General features: G+C 36.3%; 1 protein-coding gene across 5 annotated transcripts in view; it reads left to right on the top strand.

The window, feature by feature from the left end:
• Positions 1–24485, top strand: part of EPHA6 (EPH receptor A6) — a 999349-nt gene that overhangs the window by 830309 nt on the left and 144555 nt on the right. For all 5 annotated transcript variants that reach the window (XM_054248973.2, XM_035283338.3, XM_002761301.7 and 2 more), the window contains one exon: positions 10115–10176. In XM_054248973.2, the coding sequence (XP_054104948.2) occupies positions 10115–10176 (62 nt within the window). The remainder of the gene's footprint in view (positions 1–10114; positions 10177–24485) is intronic.

Below are 24485 nucleotides of genomic sequence, written 5' to 3'. Positions count from 1 at the left end.
TAGAAGCAGACAAGTTGTGGGGAATAAAATCAGTGTTGAATAGCTCCCTAATGCTTCCTTTGTGGTTAGAAGCTCTTCAGTTATTGAAGCAACATTCTTCTAGATACCTTCTCAGTTTGCCTGCCTGTGCTTTAGGTACAGTGCTGTATGTAATACACCTAGTCTGACATTTTTACCTGAGCTTCCCTTCATTCTATGACTTGTGTTAGGTTCAAAGGAAAAGGCAAAGATGTAGTGACACTTCCTCTCTGCTACTCTGAATCAAATAACAGGACAATTATGAACACATGAGTATTCAAAAACTAGATTTGCAATTATTGAATATGTAATTAAGAATAATGTTTAATACTATTTCTTTATCCTTTAGAAAGAGATTTGGATGAGCCTTATACTCAAATATCAAACACCTTCACATCCCACTGCTATTCTTTGAGGAGCGATGTTAGAAAATGGATCAACAACCCAGATTTCTGTAAACCACATATCCTATAATGTCATTTCTGTAGCAAAGGAAATACAGTCCTGAGCCAACATTAAAATGTCTTCACGGTTCTCTAACGATGTTTATCAATGTTTTCCTTTCCATATTTCATGTGAAATCCTATCTGGGATGAAGTCAGAGAAAATACTGCATTCAGTATTATCCAGTCAAAAAATTATTTTTATTCAGAAAGTATATGGCTTAGAGGCTGCAAATAAGCCAGGAATGATAAGTAAGTTTGAAGCTATAGAAAATCTAGGATCTGGTGAATATAATATTATCAAGTTTTGATGCATATCGAGGACTGTAGAAAAAAAAGGAATGCAAATATAGAAGAGTGGGTGGTGGGTTTTGGAGGAATGTGCCCTGAGCTAAGGAAAATGGGCATACACTCAGTACGCCGAGGAAAATCAACAGTGGGAAAGTACATGCATTTTAAATGCAATCAAACTGCACTTCAGAAAAATCAAAGAACATCATTTTATTTCTTCACAGTTTCAGACATTATTTTAAAAGTCAGTACCTTTTTTTAGGTCCACAATTTGGCATTTCAAAATTAATTACTTAGGACAAAACAATTTATATTGGCTAAATTCTTTCAATTATTTTTGAGTATTTTTCTTTAGCATATATTTGTATTTAACAATCTATTGCTGTAATAAGTTTATACAACATAAGATACAGTGGCATACTTTTTAGTAAGAGATCTTTAAGGGGGAAATTTCTTTTTTAATTGAATGGCACATATTTTAGACATTTCTGCAGTTAAGAATGTTGCTAATTGCCCTGGATGAGGTATGTGTGAGTATATGTACCCGACTTAAATCAAAACTACTTATGAAGGAAATTAGAAAAACTAAATGTGCAAAGTAAAATCCTAAATGCATTATTTTAAAATGTAAAATATAACAAAAAGGAAATTATTTATCCGGATTACTAACTTCTACTTTCTTTATTCCTTGCTATTTACACGATGTCAAAAACAGCAATACCGGCCCTACTTAATACTCAACTGCACAGTTCTCCCTTGAGAACTCTCCTCCTCTAAAGTTTGTGCAGTTGTGGGCTCCAGAAGAAAACACTGCAGAAAGGCAGCTGTTAAAAAACTAGGATGGGGATTCCCAGCCAGGTGTGAGTGAGAGACCAAGGTCAGTGCTATTTCAGGGATGGGAGAAAATACAGAAGATAGGGTCGCTGGTGGAATAACAAACAGAACACACCAGCAAACCAAAGGACAAAGGAGGGTGACATCAGTGACTGAGTTCTAGTTACACAACTCTAAAATATTCACAACACTGTTGCTGCTAGGTAGGAGGATTGTTTTTAAATGTCTATTCAGGATCTACTCCACAACAAATGCAAAGGGAGCGAACTAGATCATGTCGAGCTTGCACTCAGTTGGCTCAATCTTGCTTAAAGTCAGTGAGTTCCAAAGGGCATGGACATCATTCTTCGGTTCTTTGGTTTACTTGAGGAGAAAAACACAGTATGTTACAAAATGATACCGAGTTTAAGGAAGGCAAGTTCAAGATATCAAGTGGAATAAGAAAAATCAGGATGGGAACATATATAAAATGGAAGGTGTCATTTAAACCTTCAAATGACACTCAGTTTATAAAATCTTTATTGCAGAGTTTATGAGTTTAAAGATTCCTGTGGACTGATGACTCTGATACTGTGGTACAGATCATGGACTCAGATTCTTTTTAAATGTTATACTTTATTTCTTGACCAAAAATAAGACTCCTTATTATAAGCCAGGTGAAAACTCAGCAGTGATTTAACCTTCCTCCCCAACCCTGATTTTGAGAGAAAATCCAATGAAGGATCCACTCTCTTCACTAAGAAAATGGACATATGATAATGTATATAAATGTTTACATAGAATTTTAGGAGGTCTCTGGACACCCTAAAGTCCACACACAAAGAACCCCTGGTTCTAAAGAATTCACTGTTCTATATATAACTGACATAAGTGAGCACCATCTGTATGTAAGACTGACAGTGCATTTAAAAAAAAGCTGCATGATGCATTTGATATCAAGCTCTTGAGCATTACAAAGAGAATTTCTATTTTTCTCCTGCCAGAATGACATGAAAAATCTTAGAAGAGCATTAAAGTAATCTCTAGATTTTTTTTAGTAGCTGTTTTTTACTTCTCTATTTTCAGAATTTTTAAATAGTTCTAGCCTTTGGCCTTCACTAAGGTTTCTTATTAGCATAAATGTTTCTTTTAATATCATTTGAACAAGTGTGAATCTTAAAAATATAGAAACTATATATAGGGCTATTTAAATTCTCCATTGAGAACATACCTACTCCCTACAGATCTTTGTTTCTTATTACAGATTGTGCCATTTATTTTGGTCCTATTCAAAGAAACTATCAGCACTTTCAAAAGATGTATTCAAGAATCATTTACTTCTTACGAAGAAAAATTCTGAAAATCCTTACGTGGCTTGATAAGTTAGCTGAGTCTCCATATAAATCAGTATTGACTTTTGTGCTGATTGGAATTGTTTTGTAAGTGATTTTCACCTTAATTGGGAGCACACTAAGAAACTAAGCTGCTCAGCTGTCTCTTCCTCTCCAGGGAGCCATGTTGATTCACACAGGACGGCATACCTGCCCTCATGGGATGCTGGGCTGCTTAGGAACATAAGGAACATGGAGACAGACCAGCCCTGCTGTGACACACATGTTGCCTCAGCCCTCATTCTTTTGCTTTATAGGACAAATCACAGTGGCAGCTGCCCCATGACACCATGTTGGCTTTTCATACTTATATTCACAGAGGTCTTATAGAGAGTGCATTTACCAAAGTTGAACTTTTTAAAAATTAAATATCTTGGAAGAGTTGTAGAAAAGATTAACAAATAAATAGTAACTTGCCTGGTGTGGGGGCAGAGGGGAAGGAACGTAGTCAGTGGTTTAATCATGTCATGTGTATGACTTATTTAACAAATGTTTTTGCCATTATAATTTAAATCACTCTGTAAATCACCTGTACAGATAGAATACGTGAAATATATTCTGTTTAGGGGTTTGTTTTATTTTTGAATTTTCTGATAGTTTTCTTTCAACAGTGAATGATATAGAAAAGCAGAAAGCAAAACATTCGAACACTTATTTAATAACAAGACATTTTTCAAGCCAGAAGTAAAGCACAGCATTTGAAATACTACTGGAAAATATGATGCTTTCTACCAAAAGCTTAGGGACTCTCTTAAAATATTCAGGATGTAACACTTTACCCAGTATCTTCCCCAGAGGTTTTGCAAAAGCATATCACATTGCTGCTCTTATATCTTCTCATATATGCCTCTTATAACTGAAATTTCAACTGCTAAGCCTTGTCTTTCTAAGCCTTATTTGAGCATATTAATATAAAATAAACTGATTTTAATGGAACCCTGAGATGATTATCATAAACTGATGTTTGAGAAGGCAAAATATGAAAGTTTTCTAGCCAGTGTCCTTAGTATATGTTTCCTGTTTATATAGAATGTTTTACAGCTTTGTGGGCCTTTAAAATCCTGGAATTTCCAAACAAAATATCCCAGGGAGCAGCACAGTGCCTAGTTCATCATTCGCTCCCAGGACATCAATATTTTAGTCACAAGCATTGTGCTAATTATCTATTTTCTCAGCTGATTCTTTCAAAATTTTTACATGGTACATAATATTATTCTCATTTTATAGATGCAAAAACTGAAAGAACTAAAAGAACTTTCCTAAGATCATGCAAGGTAGTGGAGCTGGAATTTGAATTTTGCTGTCTTCAAAACAATAGTTAAAATACAACTACTTTAGGACTAAAAATTAAGGATTTGCCGTTTCGTTATTTCAGTAAATCTATTGTAGGTCTGAAATAATTCTTAGAGAATATCCTATGTGTGTATTCCTTCTGACATTCAACTCAAAAAATATATAATTGAATACCTACTCTGGGCCTAGCTCTGTACTTAGATACGGGGAAGAATTAGGCATGAAGTCCTGAGCTCCAGGCCACTTGAATGGGAGACAGACACCTAGGTTTTAACATCAATACTGTATCGTAAGTGTTCTAGCATTGATTGAGATGTAAAGGGAGGAGAACAGAAACAATCAAGGCTTCCTAAAATGGAAAGAAATTCATAGGATAATTTACAATGGAGATTATATTTAAGCTGCTTTAAAAAAAAAGTATATGATTTTTGCCAAGTAGAGGTAACAAGAAGGCAGTCTTCCAAAGAAGAGAGGAAGGTACAAGTAAAGTAACACTCGGGAAATTATTGAAAAAGAGCCATAAATTCTTTGCCAGGGCTAAAGTTAAGACAGATATTTCCTAGATTTTCTTCTAGGATTTTTATAGTTTGAGGACTTACATTTAAATCTTTATTCAATCTTGAGTTAATTTTTGTATATGGTGAAAAACAAGAGTTCGTTTGCATATGGCTAGCCAGTATCCCAGCACCATTTGTTGAATAGCAAGTCCTTTCACTATTGCTTGTTTTTGTCAATTTTGTCGATATTCAGATGGTTGGGCTCTGTGGCTCTGTTTCTGGATTCTCTATTATTTTCCGTTGGCCTGTGTGCCCGTTTTTGTACAACCCTGCTGTTTTCTTTACTGTAGCTTTATAGTAAGTTTGAAGTCGTTGGGTAATGTGATACCTCCAGCTTTGTTCTTTTTGCTTACACTTGGTTTGGCTATCTGGGTTCTTTATGGTTACATATGAATTTTAGAATAGTTTTTCTAATTCTATGAAAAATTAGTTTGTTAATTTGGTGGGAATAGCATTGAATCTGTAAATTGCTTTGGGCAGTATGGCCATATAAATGATAGCAATCCTTCCAATTCGTGAGCTTGAAATGTTTTTCCATTTATTTATTTCATTTCTGATTTATTTCAGCTGTGTTTTGTAGTTCTCCTTGTAGACACCTTTCACTTCCTTAATTAGTTGAAAAGCAGGAGCTATGGGAATAGGGTGAAGTAAAAGATACACTATAAATGGAGGTAGAGAAGAGATTGCAAATCAACTTAATTACCAGGCAATTTAGACTTTAATTCTACAATAAACAATTCAGTCTTAAAATGGGGGGGATGAGGCATTAGCCCTTTATACTAATTTACTGTGAATTATTTATAGTGCCTTCTTACTATACACCCTGAGGGAAGAAATCTCAATATTGATTGACGATGTGTTTCCAGAACCCAGAAGACTACTTGCTATTTAGTAGCCATTTAAAAAAATTTTTTTACATCACTGACTGTTCAAAATGATTATTTTGCAAGAGTTAGTTTATAATGGGGTACCAGATAGGAGCAAGGAAACCAGTAAAATATGATTGAGCAAGAGAAAGTAAGGGCAGAAAATGGGCAGTGGCAACAGGTTTTATGTGGAATCACAGAACTTCATAACTCATGAACTAGAAATGGTTTAATAAAGTGAGAAGTCCAATGTCACAAAGCTTCAAACCTGGGTAACTAGATGGATGGTGAGGTTTTAACCAACACAGAATTATAAGAGGAAAAGAAACTTCAAGAGCAATGTTAAAAGTTTGGATTTGAACTGAATGAGGATAAGATGTATTTGGAACATGATCTGATAGTCACCAGGTAACACTACAAGAGGAAAAGAGTTCTTAAATTTGAGTACTTGGGTGAATAAAAACACTGATTTAATGTAATATAACTGTGTTCAAATGGCATCATTCGTATCTTCTGAGAGCCTTAGAGGGATAAGACTATTTCATTTATTATCAAATTCATTTGAGATTATAATTAGTAAATCACTATCTCTACAACAGCAACAGGGAAGGGAGAAATAGATTAAATAACTGGTCCAAAGATTCCTGAATTGCAACGGAGGAAAAATAAAATGCAGGCACTGTAACTGTCAATCTAAGTTATCATCACAAATTTTATTACCTGGTAGACAAAATATAGAGTTGATAGAATATTAAATAAATGGAATGATTTAAATCTGTAATAGAGGTTTGAGGTTATTGAGATTTGTTTTGATTCTTCATTTTACTCTCTACACATTAGAAATTGCCAAACTAATAGAAAATACCACATCCAGCACAAACTCATTACTTAATATGAAAATGTTAAATCTCTGTTGCCCCTTTTTTCACAAATATTCTCTGAGACCAAAAAAAAAAAATGGATTTCAAGGGCAAAATACTTTAACCAGGATATCTATGGAACTCTTAAGGAATTATTTTGTTTTGTTTCAACAGCATGAGAAAAGTGTAGTCTTATGATTATATAGCTTATCCACACCACCTTTATCAAAACCATCATAAGTATTAGGGAACCTTTGAAAAATACATATTAGTCAATACTCCCTTAAAGTCTTACTGTAAGAAAATAATTTTTCTTGTCAATGAAAAGGCTGATAAGGGGTTTTTGCAATCCATTGTCTCCAGAATATCAATAAGTGATTTCTTAGAGGATCTTCATTCCAATGCAGTCTGAAATATTCATAACCATTTCTGGGATATTAATGAAGGAAAACCTAAGAAATTCACTTTGTGTGACTTGTAGAAGTATCTTTGAAAATCTCTTAATCAAATACATGAGACTTCTGAAAATGATGGGATTTCAGGAATTGACTAATTCAAGAAGCCTGGTTTGTCCACTGACTTTAGTACAATGCAAATACTAAGATGATTCTGTGACATGAGGCACTTGGAGTAACTGGCTAAAATTGTGCAAAAGGAAATAAAGTGTAATATTTTAAAAATTTAGAAAGATAATAAATTACTTCCAAATATATCTTCCAAGAGCTATAATGCAATATATAATTTTTATATATTGAAAAAGACAAAAAAAACACTGTCGTCAATAGACTTCTGTCACCTAAAACAAATGGAAAGATTGACATCCTAATTTTCATAATTTTCCTTTTACTTATCTATTTTCTTAATTATAAAATGTAATAATGGATTGTAAGTTGCTTATAATCTTCACAGTAGAACTAGCTTCTTCCCTATTGAAAACCAAAACAAATTACAGGTTAGATGCCAGCAGTGGTAAAAAGAAATAAAAAAGATTCCTTAGTTCAATTAACAGCTGTTCTCTATTGATGCTACTACACAAAATACAAAAGATTAAGAACTCAAATATGAAACTTCTAATTCACAGGAAACCAAGGAATTCTTCATTTGATTCTTTGTTATTCTCAATGAGAAGACAGAACTTGTCACTGATGAATTTTAAGATTGCCTAAAGTATCTCCCAAAGAGTTATAGAGAGAAATAATTTTGAAGTACTGTGTATTCACATAGGTCAGATCTTGCTGAAATTCTCCAGAGTTACTTTCTTGAAAATTGTCAAATCAAGAAAAGTTAACTTGTTTTTATGAAGCACCTGCTATGATTAGCTCTATGGCAAGTGACCTTGAAAACCCCATGAATGAGTATATAAAGCATTATGGGAAATAAGAAAGAGAAACACTATAAAAACAGGCACAACATTTAATAGTGTACACAATAGATGTGATGGAAATGCAACTATGAGAGACTTTCAAGGTAGAGGCGTGTTGTATACATTCTAATGGAGTGGGGAGAGGTGGTGAGGTTAGAGAGCAAAGCAAATAGAGATATTATCCTGGCAGGTAAATACCCCAGTCAAGGACGGAGAGAGGATTAAGTAATATAACAATGAAAACTGGTAGGGCTGTGGACACGAAGGCTAGTAGGAAAGATGAGGTACATCACTAGAAAGAATTGACTAACAGGACGAGACATGGAGCTTTTATCTATAATGTCTGAAAGGCACCTATACCATAAAGGTTAAGATCTAAATTTCTGAGACAGATTACTTGACACTGCCACTTACCAGCTATGTGACTTTGGACAAGTAGTTACATTTTCTATCCCTCCATTTCTATATCTGCATAAGAAAAATAATTATGGTATGTAGAAATACAAGTGAAATGCTTGCACGCTCTTTTTATTCTAATAAGACTGGCATTCTTAAGGGAAGGAGAAATGTTTGTTAAAGAAAATGAAAACTAAAAGCGTTCCTCTGACAGCAATGGTTAAGATAGATTATTCCAAAGTTGTGAGTCTGCAGGCAGGGGCATCAGGCAGTCGTTGTAATAACCCAACTTTTCCCCTTAACATTCAGAAACGGGAATACTGGTCTCAGAATCTTTATATTTAAGTACAAAAATGACCTTTTATTTTCCTCACCTTGCTACCTGAGTGTATCAGTCTCTCACCTCCAGACTCCCTGAAACTCACGGCCAAATAAAAGATTTCATGATGAACTTTAAGGATTACACCTAAATCTTCTAGAACACTGTCCACAAGAGTGCTGACAGTTCATTTGAGCTCAATAATTGCCGACAAAGTTCTTCATTCAGATTTGGGTAAAATTAATGACTTTGAGGAACACTACAGAATATAAGTTAATATTCACTACAAATGGAAAACTTCCTTGGGTTCTAATTTTATGCATGATAAATTGGGAGCTTTATTAATACGTTTAACCTTTAGCACATCTTTATTTAAAATATAGATTCAAATGTAAAGCGTAGCATTTGCATACATTGTACTAATTCGTGATAGTCATCCGTTCTAACCCTCAAGGCTTTGAGTTCATAAAAGGAACATGAATTACAATGATATAATATTTCCATCATTGGTACACATAAGTTCCAGATCTTCTTCGTGTCTGTAAGGAAAAACTGTGCATAGTGCAGATTAAAAGCTAAAAATTCCTATAAGTGAGAAAATATAGAGGTAAAAACTAAATATGTCATACATGCTTATTTTGGGTGAATACCATTTCCCCTGCATCCAAAATGAGTTTATCTTTTAAACTTGGGCAATTGGGCAGAACAAATGCATTCTCCGCCTTGAAATAAATCAGTTATTTATGTCGAATATTCTACCTAATAGAGGTGTATTGGGACTGTAACATTGTAACAATTGATATGATAAAAAAGAAAAATTCGTTTCTGCTCTTAGCTTCTATACCACACTACAAAATCAGAGTTGCTTATTTTTCATGTACTGCCATCATTGCTCTGTTGATCAAATTCTATGGGATCAGAACTATTACAAATCCTACAAGCTGTGTAGCATTCATCAATCTAAAACTTTTCCGCTTAAAGGCTCTGAAAATCAGACTATGACCCATGGTCTATAATTTCTTAAAGAGAATTTATGAGTTTCTCCTGTCTGCTTTGCCTTAGGAATACTTCAGAAATGCCCACTCTAACATAAGTCAGCTAAAACTGCGGCACTGTTAGAAGTTGTGCCACAGCTGCAAAACAGCTCTAATAACTGCTTAAATCCTGGCTTGAGCTTGTCCATTGTTTTGTAAGGAAAAACTAGAGGACAAAAAGAACATAATCTGAACAAGTGATTGCAGGGCTTTAGGAAAGAAGTACCTATTTCCCTTGTAATTTATATTGTAATGCGTGTCCCTTTTATGAACTCAAAAGGAAATAATGCTATTAAGAAATATAGAGATGACTATGTATAATATGAACACTTTTATAGAAGCAGGTTGGAAAATGAAATTCCTATTAATAAAATACAAATAATTTAGTTGCCACAGCTGGGTATCTCTTAACTGCGGCACATATTCCTGTAATTGCTCTAGTCCATGTGTGTTCTCTTGCTCTTTTGCAGGCAGACCAGTAATGATTGTGGTGGAATATATGGAGAATGGATCCCTAGACTCCTTTTTGCGGGTGAGGTGTTCTTTTCTGATGGCATTTAAATAAGCTGTTCTCAGTTCTATATTTAAATCATTTATCATAAATTAATTTTTGCATAATGTTATTCATGGATTTTCTGTGAAGAATAGCAGTGTTTTCTCTAGGGTGCATTTCCCTGATACTGTGATACATTAGAGTGTCACAAAGGGAGGGGGCTGTATACTCAATAACGTAATTGATTTATCCTATAAAATCACTTGCTATATGTGTGTGTGTATACCTGCGTTTGTGTGTGTGTGTGTGTGTGTGTATACCAAATAATGTTATGAAGAAAGAGATTAAATGAAACTCAATTGCCTCACATAGTCATTAATTTTGCTTTTCACATTCGACTCTGTGGTATGATACTGTATACATTACCTATAATGCTCAACTGCATTGCTGTGTATTTACTAACAGTGACTCAAGTTCATTTCAGAAAAAGTTCTATCAGCTTTATCCCTCTTAATTTCATTTGGCTAACTATTCAGAAAACAAAAAGAGGAGGAATAAAACTCCTTTAGCAGAGATTTTTTTAATAAAAAATACAATTTTAAGTATTATTTTTAAAGTGATTTATCCTTAAAAGTATAGTATAAACAAAAAGTAATTTATTTTATAGTGATACAAACACATACTGAGAAAGGACCAAGAAGTTATATTTCAAGGTTTATTTACAATATATTTAAAATTTGAAAAACCACGTGTGCTATGAAAATATTCATTTATAGTGAAAAAAGAAAAATATTAAAAAAACTGCTATAGTAAGTGTTTTTCATCCCCAGCAAAGGTCATATATTTGCACGTCACTATATTTTTAATATCTATTTGTCTGTCTATCTATCTACAGAGATGTAACTATTTATCTCACTTACGAAATGGCTGGACTTTGCCACTTGGAATGTTACATTATTTTTCTTCCTTATTTTCATGTGAAAATAAACCATTGACTTCACTTTATTTTTTGCTCCATGTTATGTGAACAAGTTCTATTTGGATCTCACCTTTCTCTCTTGATCTCAGCTTCATTTATTTTTCTTGATTCTGGGACCTCTTCTTCCAGCTGCTCTGAATGCTAGCAGTGATGATATATTTATGCTCTGACTGGGCTTGATGTCCAGATTCAATCCTGCAAGCTGAATTCAGCAAAATCATCAAGTTATTATAGAGCAATCCTGTTCGTGCAGTACGTACTCTCAACCAAGTGTGCTCTGTAAGGTGAAATTCAGAAGTGTTTGGGGACATGAACTGTTTGTTCTTCTCTGTAGCCATTCTGACTAAAAATGTGGTATTTTACAGCTTGTGTTCATTTCTCCTGTTCTAAATTATTTTAGAATAATTTACCAGGACCACCTATGGTACTTGAAATGCATGTATACTTAATGTCCTTCCATGATGTTTCTTCAAAAACTCATTTTTATCAGCTGCATATCAAAATGACTCATTAGCTAATGATGCTTGGGGTAGGTTGGTTTTCTTTTTATTTTTGAATCAGCTGTACCCTAAAGGGGCAGATACTCAATCTAAATGGGTGCAGAAGCTGCGTCAAATGACCGCCACAAGCAAATAAGCTGGGAAGTATCAGCTTCTCACCCAACTTATACGCTTTATTCTGCTCAATAATGAATCAGTTAAATGTTATGAGGAAACAGTCATATGTTATAAACAAAAGATTGACTTCTAAACATCCTACTACATGTTTTTAGGTGGTGTATTTTATCCTTTAAATTTTAAAAACTAATATTTTTAGCTCTTACTATGTACTTTGTACATAAGACATTATCAGATATTCTAGGGGGCAAACACTTATACTTAATTGATAATAGCTATCATTACTACTGCCAGAACCTGAATACTTTTTTCAGCTAATTTTGGCTCTACTGATGGACTATGTGACCTTGGTCATGGTATCAAATTCTCTGTACCTCTGTTGACTCACCTATAGAATGAAGATATGAACAATACCTTCTCCACCTCATACAAGTGTTATACAGATTAACTGATTGCTGTAAAGCTCATGGAATAGTGGGTAACACATTGCAGGTGGCAGAGCAAGAATTGAAATTGAACTTTCTGTGACTCAAAGAGTTGTACTCTCATATATTATGAATTCATTTTACGAAATTGCTTACTACTTTTCCTTACAAGTCCACTATCAACTCTTCATGTGGCCTATGTCCCCTTTGCACCTAGAATTTCTAAAGGTCAGGTTATTATAATGCAAAAAAAATAAAATGAATAGAAAAATAGGGTCAATACTTCCATCCTACTCTACTGTAATGTTCTTACCCTTCTTGGTAATCATCTCTCTTCTTAGAAGCTCAAAGTGCTTTATAAACTTTATGTCAATAGCAGATACTCAACTCCCCATGGCAAGCAGAAATAAAATACATAAATATATATAGCCCATAAATTCTCAAAACCAAAGTCATTTTTCAAACTGCAGCTTTAGAACATAAACACAGCTTATGTGAGCACAGGAAGGAGGAAGTGGCTGAGTGCTCTGTGTAGTGGGGGAGCCATCCGCGGCTCATTAATAGCCTTCTGTGCTTACTGGAAGCAGAAAAGATTTCCCTTTGGTCTCCCACACTATTTGAAAACTGCTTCAATTTGCTCTTTTATGATGAAGGAGTGGTAGCACTAGTAAGTACAAGATTACATCTAGTGTCAGTGCTGGTGGCTGGCTGGCTGGCTGTGATACTGCACTGGATTCTTGAATCTCGTACCGTGTGGGGTCCTTCTAGTGTCTGTGTGTGGGCTTGTGTGAACATATGTGTGTGTATAGAGAAGTGATGTGTGTGTAGCCGTGTCCTTTTAATTTTAACATTGAATACATTCTGACTTAGCAGGCAAATCAGCAGCACCCTGGCTGCCCAGAAGGCACAACTTCACCATGTGCAGGTTTTTTAACTTTTCTAAGCCTGTGTGGGTATAGGGGTCAAGATTATACTAAATTCACACCAGTGTATTTTCTCTAATTTCACTAAAATTCACTAGCGTGAATTAACTGCAACCTTCACCATTACCATTATCCCAACACAGGCTTTTTCCAGCTACACATGTGGACTTTATAACTACTTTTTGTGGCACTTACCTGGAAATTACCTACCTCTGAATTTTAGAACTTCTTCCCATTTTTATAACAATATTAGCTAGCAATCTAAATTAAATATAGCTATAGAATACTTTAGCTTTGAAATGATACGTCATCCACAAAAAACTATTCCTTGTTTTATAACATTTGTTGAATGTTAATTCGTTTATTATATTGCAATATTCAGTTATACCAAAATATAATACCACTGGTTTCAGTGCAAGGTGGCATGTTCATTCTGCAGCCTTTCACTCACATCTCAGCTCCTTTGTCGTGAGAGAAAAAGTGAACTTACATTTTTTACAATGCCAACCACTTAGGCACATAAGAACGGGGGTCATCTGTAAACCAAAAATCTAGGAGAAATTAATAAAGACAGAAAGCAAGGATTTAATTAAGTGAGGAAGTCAACTCAAAATTTGCTGGGAGCAAGAAAAGTGAGTGGAAGGTGTTGCTAGCAATTGAAAAAAGAGAGAGAGGAGGGACAGGATGGACTGGTAGTTGGAAGGAAATGGTGAGTTCAGTTTTGGTCATGTTGCATTTGAGATGTCTGTGGAACATCCAATGAAAATGTTCCGTGGTCAGGGGCCAAGATGGTTGACTAGAAGCAACTACAGTGTGTGGCTCTCACAGAGAGGAATAAAGGGGCTGAATAATACATAACCTTCACCTGGGACATCCGGGTGCTCACACCGGGACTGATCAGGGTATCAGTTTGACCTACAGAGAATGCAGAAAAGAAGGGGAGGGCAATGACCCAACCAGGAGAAACAGAGCAATGGGAACCTCCCCCACCCACAGAAGCAGTTAGTGAATGTGAAGCCCCCCAGGAAACCACACTTCTCCCATGGATCTTTGCAACCCTTGGGTCAGGAGATGCCCCCGTGAACCCTCGCCACACAGTCTTCAGTCTGACACACAGAACTGTATGAAGTCCTGGCAGAGAAGCTACTCAGACACACATGGAGTCCCGGGAGCTTCATATACTCTGGCTCTGGGTTCCCTGGCAAATGTGACAGCAACTCAGGCAAGGTGACAAGTCGGATCTCCAATATATATCCCTAAAAAGGTAGCTGAATCCAGGGGGCAGAGCAGCATTGGTCTGAAGGCCCCACTTCCACGATACCCCACAGAATAAGACCTACTGGCTTGGAATTCCAGCCAGACCCTGGCAACATTGTTGCACCTACCTGGGACAGGACGGAGTTCCTGGGTGAGGGGCAGGCCACCATCTTTGCTGTTTGGGCAACCCAGCCATTCCAGCCTGTGGACTGTGGAGAGTCCAAATTGACCAGGGAGAGAAGGGTTCCCCCAACATAGCACATCTGCTGGACCAAAACACGACCAGACTGCTTCTTTAAGCAGATCTCCTCTCCATTCCTCCGCACTGGCTGGGGCCTCTCAACTAGGGCCTCCACCACCCCAACCTGTGTTCTCCGGACCACAAAGGATTTGGATGCTCCCTAAAAAAGAGAACCCAGGTACGGGTGGGCTGCCATCTTTCCTGTTTCGGCAGCTTACTGGTTCCAGCCTCTAGGTTTCGAAGAGCCCAGGCTGACCAGGGGCAGAAGGACTACCCCAGCAGAACACAGCTACTCTGTGTACTAGACTGCCTCTTTAAGGGTGTATCTGATCTCAATCCTCCTGACTGAGTGAGATCTCCCAAGCAGGGTCTCCAGCCACCTCCTACAGGTGTGTTGGGACTAGCAACAGGTCCATACCTTTCTGGGACAGAGCTCCCAGAGGAAGGGGCAGTCTGCCATCCTTGCTGTTTCACTTTGCTTCAGGCACTGGAAAATCCAACGCAACCAGGCACTGGAGCGGACCCCCAGAAAATTATAGCAGCCCTAGGGAAAGGGGCCAGACCACTAAAAGGAAAAAAAATGCAAATGTCAGCAACCTCAAAGATTGAGGATAAAGAAGCTCACAAAGATGAGAAAGAATCATTGCAAGAACAACAAAAACTCAAAAAGCCAGGGTCCTCTTCCATCCAAATGACCACATCACCTCTCCAGTAAGGATTCATAACTGGACTGAGGCTGAGATGGCGGAGGGGACAAAACTAGACTTCAGAATGTGTCTAAAAATGATCTTCACTGAGCTAAAAGAACACATTCTAATTTGGTGCAAGGAAGCTAAAAATCATGATGAAACATTGCAGGAGCTGATTGTCAAAATAGCCAATATAGAGATTATAACGGACCTGATGGATAGAGCTGAAAAACACAATACAAGAATTTTGTAATGTAATCACAAGTATTAATAGCAGAATAGTCCAAGTAGAGGGGAAAATCTCAGAACTTAAAGATTGGGTTTCTGAAATAACACAGGCAGGCAAGAATAGAGAAAAGAGAATGAAAAGGAATAACCAAAACCTCCAAGAAATGTGGGATTATGTAAAAAAAGCCAAATCTACAACTGATTGGTGTACCCGAAAGAGATGAGGAGAATGGAACCAGCATGGAAAACATATTTCAGGATATAATCCATGAGAACTTACACAACCAAGCTAGACAGGCCAACATTCAACTTAATGAAATGCAGAGAACCCCAGTAAAATACTCCATGAGAAGATCATCCCCAAGATACATAATCTTCAGATTCTCCAAGGTCAAAATAAAAGAAACAATATTAATGGCAGTCAGAGAGAAGGGCCAGGTCACCTACAAAGGGAAGCCCATCAGACTAACAGAGAACCTTTTAGCAGAAACCTTATGAGTCACAAGATACTGGGGACCAACATTCAACATTATTAAAGAAAAGAGATTCCAAACCAGAATATTATATCCATTCAAACCAAGCTTCATAAGAAAATGAGAAATAAGGTCTTTTTCAGACAAGTAAATGCTGAGGGAATTCATTACCCCTAGACCTGCCTTATAAGAGCTCCTGAAGGAAGCACTAAATAAAGAAAGGAAAAACTATTACCAGCCAAAACAAAAATACAATGGAGTACACAGACCAGTGACACTATAAAGTAACCACATAAACAAGTCTGCAAACTAATTAGCATGCATCATGATAGCAGGATGAAATCCACACATAGCAATACTAACCTTAAATGTAAATGGGCTAAGTGCCTCAATTAAAAGACCCAGAATGGCAGGCTGGATAAAGAACTAGGACCTATTGATATGCTGTCTTCAAGAGACCCATCTCACATGCAGTAACACATATAGGCTCAAAATAAAGGGATGGAGGAAAGTTTACCAAGAAAATGGATAATAGAAAAAAGCAGGGTTGCCATTCTAGTTTCTGACAAAACAGACTTGAAACCAACAAAGATTTAAAAAGACAAAGAAAGACATTACATAATGGTAAAAGGTTCAATTCAACAAGACAAGCTGAACTATCCTAAATATATGTACACCCAAAACAGAAGCACCCAGATTCATAAAGCAAGTTCTTAGAGACCTTGAAAGAGACTTAGACTCCCACATAAAAATAGTGGAAGACTTTAAAACCCCACTGTCAATATTAGACAGATCATTGAGACAGAAAATTAACAAAGATATTCAGTACCTGAACTCAGCTCTGGATTGAATGGACCTGTTCGATATCTACAGAGCTCTGCACTCCAATACACAGAATATATATTTCTCTCATCATCACATGGCACTTACTCTAAAATTGATTACATAATTGGAAGTAAAACACTCCTCAGCAAATGCAAAAAAAAAAAAAACTGATATTATAACATTCTCCCAGACCACAGCACAATCAAATTAGACTCAAGATTAGCAAATTCACTGAAAACCATACAATTACATGGAAATTGAATAACCTGCTCCTGAATGATTTTTGGGTAAATAATGAAGTTAAGGCAGAAATCAAGAAGTTCCTTGAAACTAATGAAAACAAAGATACAATGTGCCAGAATTTCTGGGACACAGCTAAGGCAATGTTAAAAGGAAAATATTTAGCACTAAATGCCCATCTCAAAAAGCTAGAAAGAACTCAAGTCATCAACCTAGCAACACAACTAAAAGAATAAGAGAACCAAGAGCAAACAAATCCCAAAGCTAGCAGAGGACGAGAAATAACTGAGATGAGAGCTGAGCTAGAGAGACATGAAAAACTATTGAAATGCTCATTAAATCCAGGAGCTGATATATTTTTAAAAAGTGACAAAATAGACTGCTATCTAGAATAATAAAGAAGAAAAGAGAGAAGATTCAAATAACACAATCAGAAATTATAAGGGGATATTACCCCAAGGAAACACAAGCAACGATCAGAGAATACTATAAACACCTCTATTCACATAAATTAGAAAATCTAGAATAAATTGATAAATTCCTGGACACATACACTCTCCCAAGACTGAATTAGGAAGAAATTGAATCCCTTAACAGAACAATAACAAGTTCTGAAATTGAGGCAATAACAAATAGCCTTCCAACAACAAAAACCCAGGACCACGTGGATTCACAGCTGAATTCTACCGGATGTACTAAGAAAAGCTAGTACCATGTCTACTAAAACTATTCCAAAAAATTGAAAAGGAAGGACTCCTCCCTAACTCATTCTATGAGGCCAGTATCTTCCTGATTCCAAAACTTGGCAGAGATATAACAGAAAAGAAAACTTCAGGCCAATATCCTTGCTAAACATCAATACAAAAAAATCCTCAAGAAAATCCAGGCAAACAGAATCCAACAGCACATCAAAGAGTTTATCCAACGTGATCAAGTAGTCTGCATTTCCATGATGCAAGGTTGGTTCAGCATACATAAATCAATAAATGTGATTCATAACATAAACAGAACTAAAAACAAAAACCACATAATTATCTCAATAGATGCAGAAAAGGCTTTTGATGAAATTTAACATCCCTTTGTGTTAAAAACTCTCAATAAACTAGGTATTGAAGGAACATGCCTCAAAATAACAGCCATTTATTCAGTATCCAACATCATACTGAATGAACAAAAGCTAGAAACATTCCCCTTGAAAAGGGCACAAGACAAGGATGCCCTCTCTCACCACTCCTATTCAACATAGTATTGGAAATTCTGTCCAGAGCAATCAGACAATAAAAAAACAGAGGGTAGGGGCATCCAAATAGGAAGAGAGGAAGTCAAATGTATACATGTTTATAGATTACATGATCTTATATCTAGAAAACCCCATTGTCTCAGCCCAAAACTTCTTAAGCTGATAAACAACTTCAGTATACTCTCAGGATACAAAATCAATGTGGAAAAATTGTGAGCATCTCTATCCACCACCAACAGTCCAGCTAATAGCCAAATCACAAAGGAACCAAATTCACAATTGTGACAAAAAGAATAAAACACCTAGGAATACATTGAACAATGGAAGTGAAAGATCTCTACAAGGAAAACTACAAACCACTACTCAAAGAAATCAGAGATGACACAAACAAATGGAAAAAACATTCCATGCTCATGGATAGGAAGAATAAGTATTGTTCAAATGGCCATACTACCCAAAGCAATTTGTAGATTCAATGGTATTTCCATAAAACTACCATTGGCATTCTTCACAGAACTAGGAAAAACTATTTTAACATTCATGTGGAACCAACAAAGACCCCAATAGTCAAAGCAATTCTAAGCAAAAAGAACAAAGCTGGAGGCATCATGCTACTCAACTTCAAACTATACTACAGGGCTACAGTAAGCAAAACAGCATGGTACTGGTACAAGAACAGACACAAAGGAGAACCCAGAAATAAGACTGCACATCTACAGCTATCTAATCTTTGACAAACCCGACAAAAACAAGCAATGAGGAAAAGATTCTTTCTTCAATAAAGGGTACTGGGATAACTGGCTAGCCATGTGCAAAAAATTGAAACTGGACCTTTCTTTACACCATATACAAAAATTAACTCAAGGTGGATTAGAGAGTTAAATGTAAAACCTAAAACTACGAAAACCACAATGAGTTACCATCTCACACCAGTCAGAATGACTATTATTAAAAACTCAAAAAATAATAGATGCTGGCAAGGTTATGGAGAAAAAGGAATGGCTATACACTGTTGGTGGGAGTATAAATTAGTTCAACCATGTGGAAGACAGTGTGGCAATTCCTCAGAGACCTAAAGACAGAAATAACATTCAGCCCAGCAATCCCATTACCAAGCATACACCCAAAGGAATAGAAACCATTCGATTATAAAGACACATGTATGCATATGTTTGTCACAGCACTATTCACAATAGCAAAGACATGGAATCAACCCAAATGCCCATCAATGTTAGATGGGATAAAGAAAATATGGTACATATATACCATGGAATACTATACAGACATGAAAAATAATGAGATCATGTTCTTTGCAAGGACATGGATGGAACTAGAGGCGATTATCCTTAGCAAACTAACACAGGAACAGAAGCCAAAAACTGCATGTTCTCATTTATAAGTGAGAGCTAAACGATGAGAACACAGGGACAATACATAGAAGGGAACAACACACATTGGAGCCTGTCAGAGAGTGGAGGGTGAGAGGAGGGAGGGGATCAGGAAAAATAACTAATGGATGCTAGACTCAATACATGAAGGATGAAATATTCTGTACAACAAGCCCCCATGACACAACCATTTAACAAACCTGCACATCCTGTATATACCCCTGAACTTAAAATAAAACGTCTGTATTCTTTTTAAAAAAAAAAAGGAAATGACCAGACAGCAATTCAAAATACAAATCTGATGCTCAGTGGAATAATCTTGGCTAAAGTTAAAGATCTGGGAACTTGGTAGCATAAAGATAGTTACTAAATGCAAATCACAATATTTCCTAGGAAGAAAGTTGAACTGGGGTGGAACTTTGTGACATACCAATCTGAGAGGCAGCCTGGTTGGAATCCCCACGGATAACTAAGCAAGAGTGGACAAAGAGGAACAAGGAAGGAGAGAAAAACATGAAGTCGCCAAACCCAAGGGAATACAGCTTTTAAAAGTCAGGAGCACATAAGCAATTGTGACAAATTCAGGAGAGAAATTCTGAAAGACAGAAACAGAAAAGGATCTATAGCATCTAGCACTTACGAGGGACTCAGTGATCTCAACAAGAGCACTTTCAATGGCCTTGTCCCAGGCAGAAGCCACATTGCAGAGAGCAAAAATGAGAATGAACGACTAATAAGAATTTGTAGGTGGAGATGATTCCTTTGGGAACAGGTGACTGAGATGTCGAGACAGCAATAAACAAATGCTAGTGTGCTAGTAGGCCAAACTACAAGAAAAATCAAGGATTTCTTTCTAATTTTTTTATTTTGATAAAATGCACATAAATTTTACCATTTTTAAGTGCATACATTCATATCATTGTGCAAACATTACCAGAGCCCATCTGCAAACTCTTTCATCTGGGAAAACTGATATGCTGTACTCGTTAAATAATTAAACTTCCCCACTTTTTAAAAATTATTAAACTCCCTACTTTTCTCTTCCCTCAGCCCCTGGCAACCACCGTTCTACTGTCTGTCTCTGTGAGTTTGACTCCCCTTAGTATCTCATATAAGTGAAATCATATAGTATTTGTCTTTTGCGATTGGCATATTTCACTTAGCATAATGTCCTCAAAGTTCAGTCCTGTTGCAGTGTATGACAGAATCTCCTTCCTTTTTAAGGATAAATGATATTCCATTGTATGCACATGCCACATTTTGCTCATCCATTCATCTCTTGATGGATACTTCCGTTGCTTTCATGTTTTAGCTATTGTGAAGAATGCTACTATGAGAATAGGTGTGTTTTTGCATGCTACTTTCCATTCGAGTATATATCCAGAAGTGGGGTCCTGGATAATGTTGTAATCCTATTTTTAACTTATAGGGGAACCACCATACTGCTTTTTATGGTGGTCGTATCATTTTACATTCCTACCAGCAGGGTATAAGTGTTCCACTTTCTCTTTATCCTCACTAACACATGTTATTTTCTGCTGTTTTTGTTTTATGTTTGTTTGTTGTTATAATGCCATCCTGATGGATTTAAGGTGTTGTCTCAATGACATTTTAATTTAATCTCTGTAATGATTTGTGGTTTTCAGGATATTTTCGGTTCTTATTGGCCATTTGTATATCTTCTTTATAGAAGTATCTATTCATGTCCTGTTTCCATTTTTATTTTTTTATTTTATTTTATTTTTTTATTGGATTATAGGTTTTGGGGTACATGAGCAGAGCATGCAAGACAGTTGCGTAGGTACACACATGGCAGTGCGCTTTGCTTTTCTTCTCCCCTTCACCCACATTTGGCATTTCTCCCCAGGCTATCCCTCCCCACCTCCCCCTCCCACTGGCCCTCCCCTTTTCCCCCCAATAGACCCCAGTGTTTAGTACTCCCCTTTCTGTGTCCATGTGTTCTCATTTTTCATCACCCACCTATGAGTGAGAATATGCGGTGTTTCATTTTCTGTTCTTGTGTCAGTTTGCTGAGGATGACGTTCTCCAGATTCATCCATGTCCCTACAAACGACACGAACTCATCATTTCTGATTGCTGCATAATATTCCATGGTGTATATGTGCCACATTTTTCCAATCCAGTCTATTATCAATGGGCATTTGGGTTGATTCCAGGTCTTTGCTATTGTAAACAGTGCTGCAATGAACATTCGTGTACATGTGTCCTTATAGTAGAACGATTTATAGTCTTTTGGATATATACCCAGTAATGGGATTGCTGGGTCAAATGGAATTTCTATTTCTAAGGCCTTGAGGAATCGCCACACTGTCTTCCACAATGGTTGAACTAATTTACACTCCCACCAACAGTGTAAAAGTGTTCCTTTTTCTCCACATCCTCTCCAGCATCTGTTGTCTCCAGATTTTTTAATGATCGCCATTCTAACTGGCGTGAGATGGTATCTCAATGTGGTTTTGATTTGCATCTCTCTGATGACCAGTGACGATGAGCATTTTTTCATATGATTGTTGGCCTCATATATGTCTTCTTTCGTAAAGTATCTGTTCATATCCTTTGCCCACTTTTGAATGGGCTTGTTTGTTTTTTTCCTGTAAATCTGCTTGAGTTGTTTGTAAATTCTGGATATCAGCCCTTTGTCAGATGGGTAGACGGCGAAAATTTTTTCCCATTCTGTTGGTTGCCGATCCACTCTAGTGACTGTTTCTTTTGCCGTGCAGAAGCTGTGGAGTTTCATTAGGTCCCATTTGTCTATTTTGGCTTTTGTTGCCAATGCTCTTGGTGTTTTGTTCATGAAGTCCTTGCCTACTCCTATGTCCTGGATAGTTTTGCCTAGATTTCCTTCTAGGGTTTTTATGGTGCCAGGTCTTATGTTTAAGTCTTTAATCCATCTGGAGTTAATTTTAGTGTAAGGTGTCAGGAAGGGGTCCAGTTTCTGCTTTCTGCACATGGCTAGCCAGTTTTCCCAACACCATTTGTTAAACATGGAATCCTTGCCCCATTGCTTGTTTTTGTCAGGTTTATCAAAGATTGTATAGTTGTATGTATGTTGTGTTGCCTCCGGTGCCTCTGTTTTGTTCCATTGGTCTATATCTCTGTTTTGGTACCAGTACCATGCTGTTTTGATTACTGTAGTAAGACTATACTTTCAGGGATCATTTCTATAGTGTGTTACTGTTTCCATTTTTAAATCAGCTTGCCTGATTCTTTTGTTGTTGAATCTTAGGAGTTCTCTAAATAGGATGAGCATTATTCCCTTAGGAGATACATGATTGCAAGCATTTTCTCCCATTGTGTGAGTTGCTTTTCTATTCTGTAGATAATGTCTTTTGATGCACAAAAGTTTTAATTTTTATGTGGCCCAGTTTGTCAATTTTTTCTTTTGTTGCCTATGGCTTTGGTATCATATCCAAGAAATCATTGTCCAATCTAATACCATAAAGCTTATGCACTAACTTTTCTTCTAAGAGTTTTATAATTTAAAGTATACATTTAGGTCTCTGATGCATTTTGAGTTAATTTTTGCATATGTTTTAGGTAAGATTTAACTTCAATATTTTTCATGTTGATATTCAGCTTTCCTAGCACCATTTATTGAAAAGACTGTACTTTTCCAATTGAATAATCTTGGCACCCTTATCAAAAATTATTTGACCATTGTATTAATCCCTTCCTCCTTGTATAATAATATAACACAGATTGGACAATTAATAAATAATAGAAATTTATTTCTCACAATTCTGGAAGCTGAGAAGTCCAAGACCAAAGGTAATGGCTTACTATCTGCTTCGAAGATGGCATTTTCTTGCTGCATTCTTACATGACAGAAGGAACAAAAGCTGTGTCCTCACATGGTGGAAGAGCAGAAGAGCAAAACGTACAAAAAGGGACTAGGACCCTCCTTTTAACCTCTTTGATGATGGCACTAAGCCCATTCATGAGGCTCGAGTGTGCATGACTTAATTGTTCGCCAAAAACTCCACCTGTAATACTATCACATTGGTATGAGATTCTGGCAGATGAATTTGGAAAGGACACATCCATTTAAACCATAGCAACCGTACATGAAAAGGTTTATTTCTGGGCTCTCAAATCCAGTCCATTGATCAATATGTGTGTCTTTATGCAAATACCACAATATTTTCATTATTGTAGCTTTATACTGTTTTGAAATGAGTAAATGTAAGTTCTCCAGCTGTGCTGGACGTTATTTAAGGTCCCTTGAAATATAGTGTGAATACAAATCTTAGGGTGGACTTCTGTATTTCTGACAAAAAATGTTGTTGGAATTCTGATAGCTATGTTGAATCAAAGGGTTGAAAGTGCCATCTTGGCCCTGTTCATTATCTTAGAGGAAAATCTTTCAGTTTGTATCTGTCAAGTATAATGTTCACTGTGGATTACATATACATATACATATACACATATTATATATATATATAGATATATATATAAAATGTCAAAGTAATTTTCTTTGATTCCTAGTTTGTTGAGTGTTTTTATCGTGAAACTGTGTTGAATTTTGTCGAATTTTTTTCTTCACCAATTTAGATCATTGTGGGGATTTCCCCCTTCATTCAGTTAATATGGTGTGTTACGTTGATTAATTCCCTTATTTGAACCATCCTTGCATTCAATGAATTAATCCATTTAGCCATGAAGCATATGACATTTAATATGGTGCTGAATTCCATTTGCTTGTATTTTGTTGAGGATTTTTTCCTGAATGGTTAAGGGATATTGGTCTACAGTACTTCGGGGTTTTTTGTAGTGTCTTTGTCTGGCTTCAGTATCACAGCAAT

Source organism: Callithrix jacchus, chromosome 21, assembly GCF_049354715.1.
Source record: "Callithrix jacchus isolate 240 chromosome 21, calJac240_pri, whole genome shotgun sequence".
In the NCBI taxonomy this organism is placed as follows: domain Eukaryota; kingdom Metazoa; phylum Chordata; class Mammalia; order Primates; family Cebidae; genus Callithrix; species Callithrix jacchus.
This window is presented reverse-complemented; position numbering and strand designations above follow the sequence as displayed.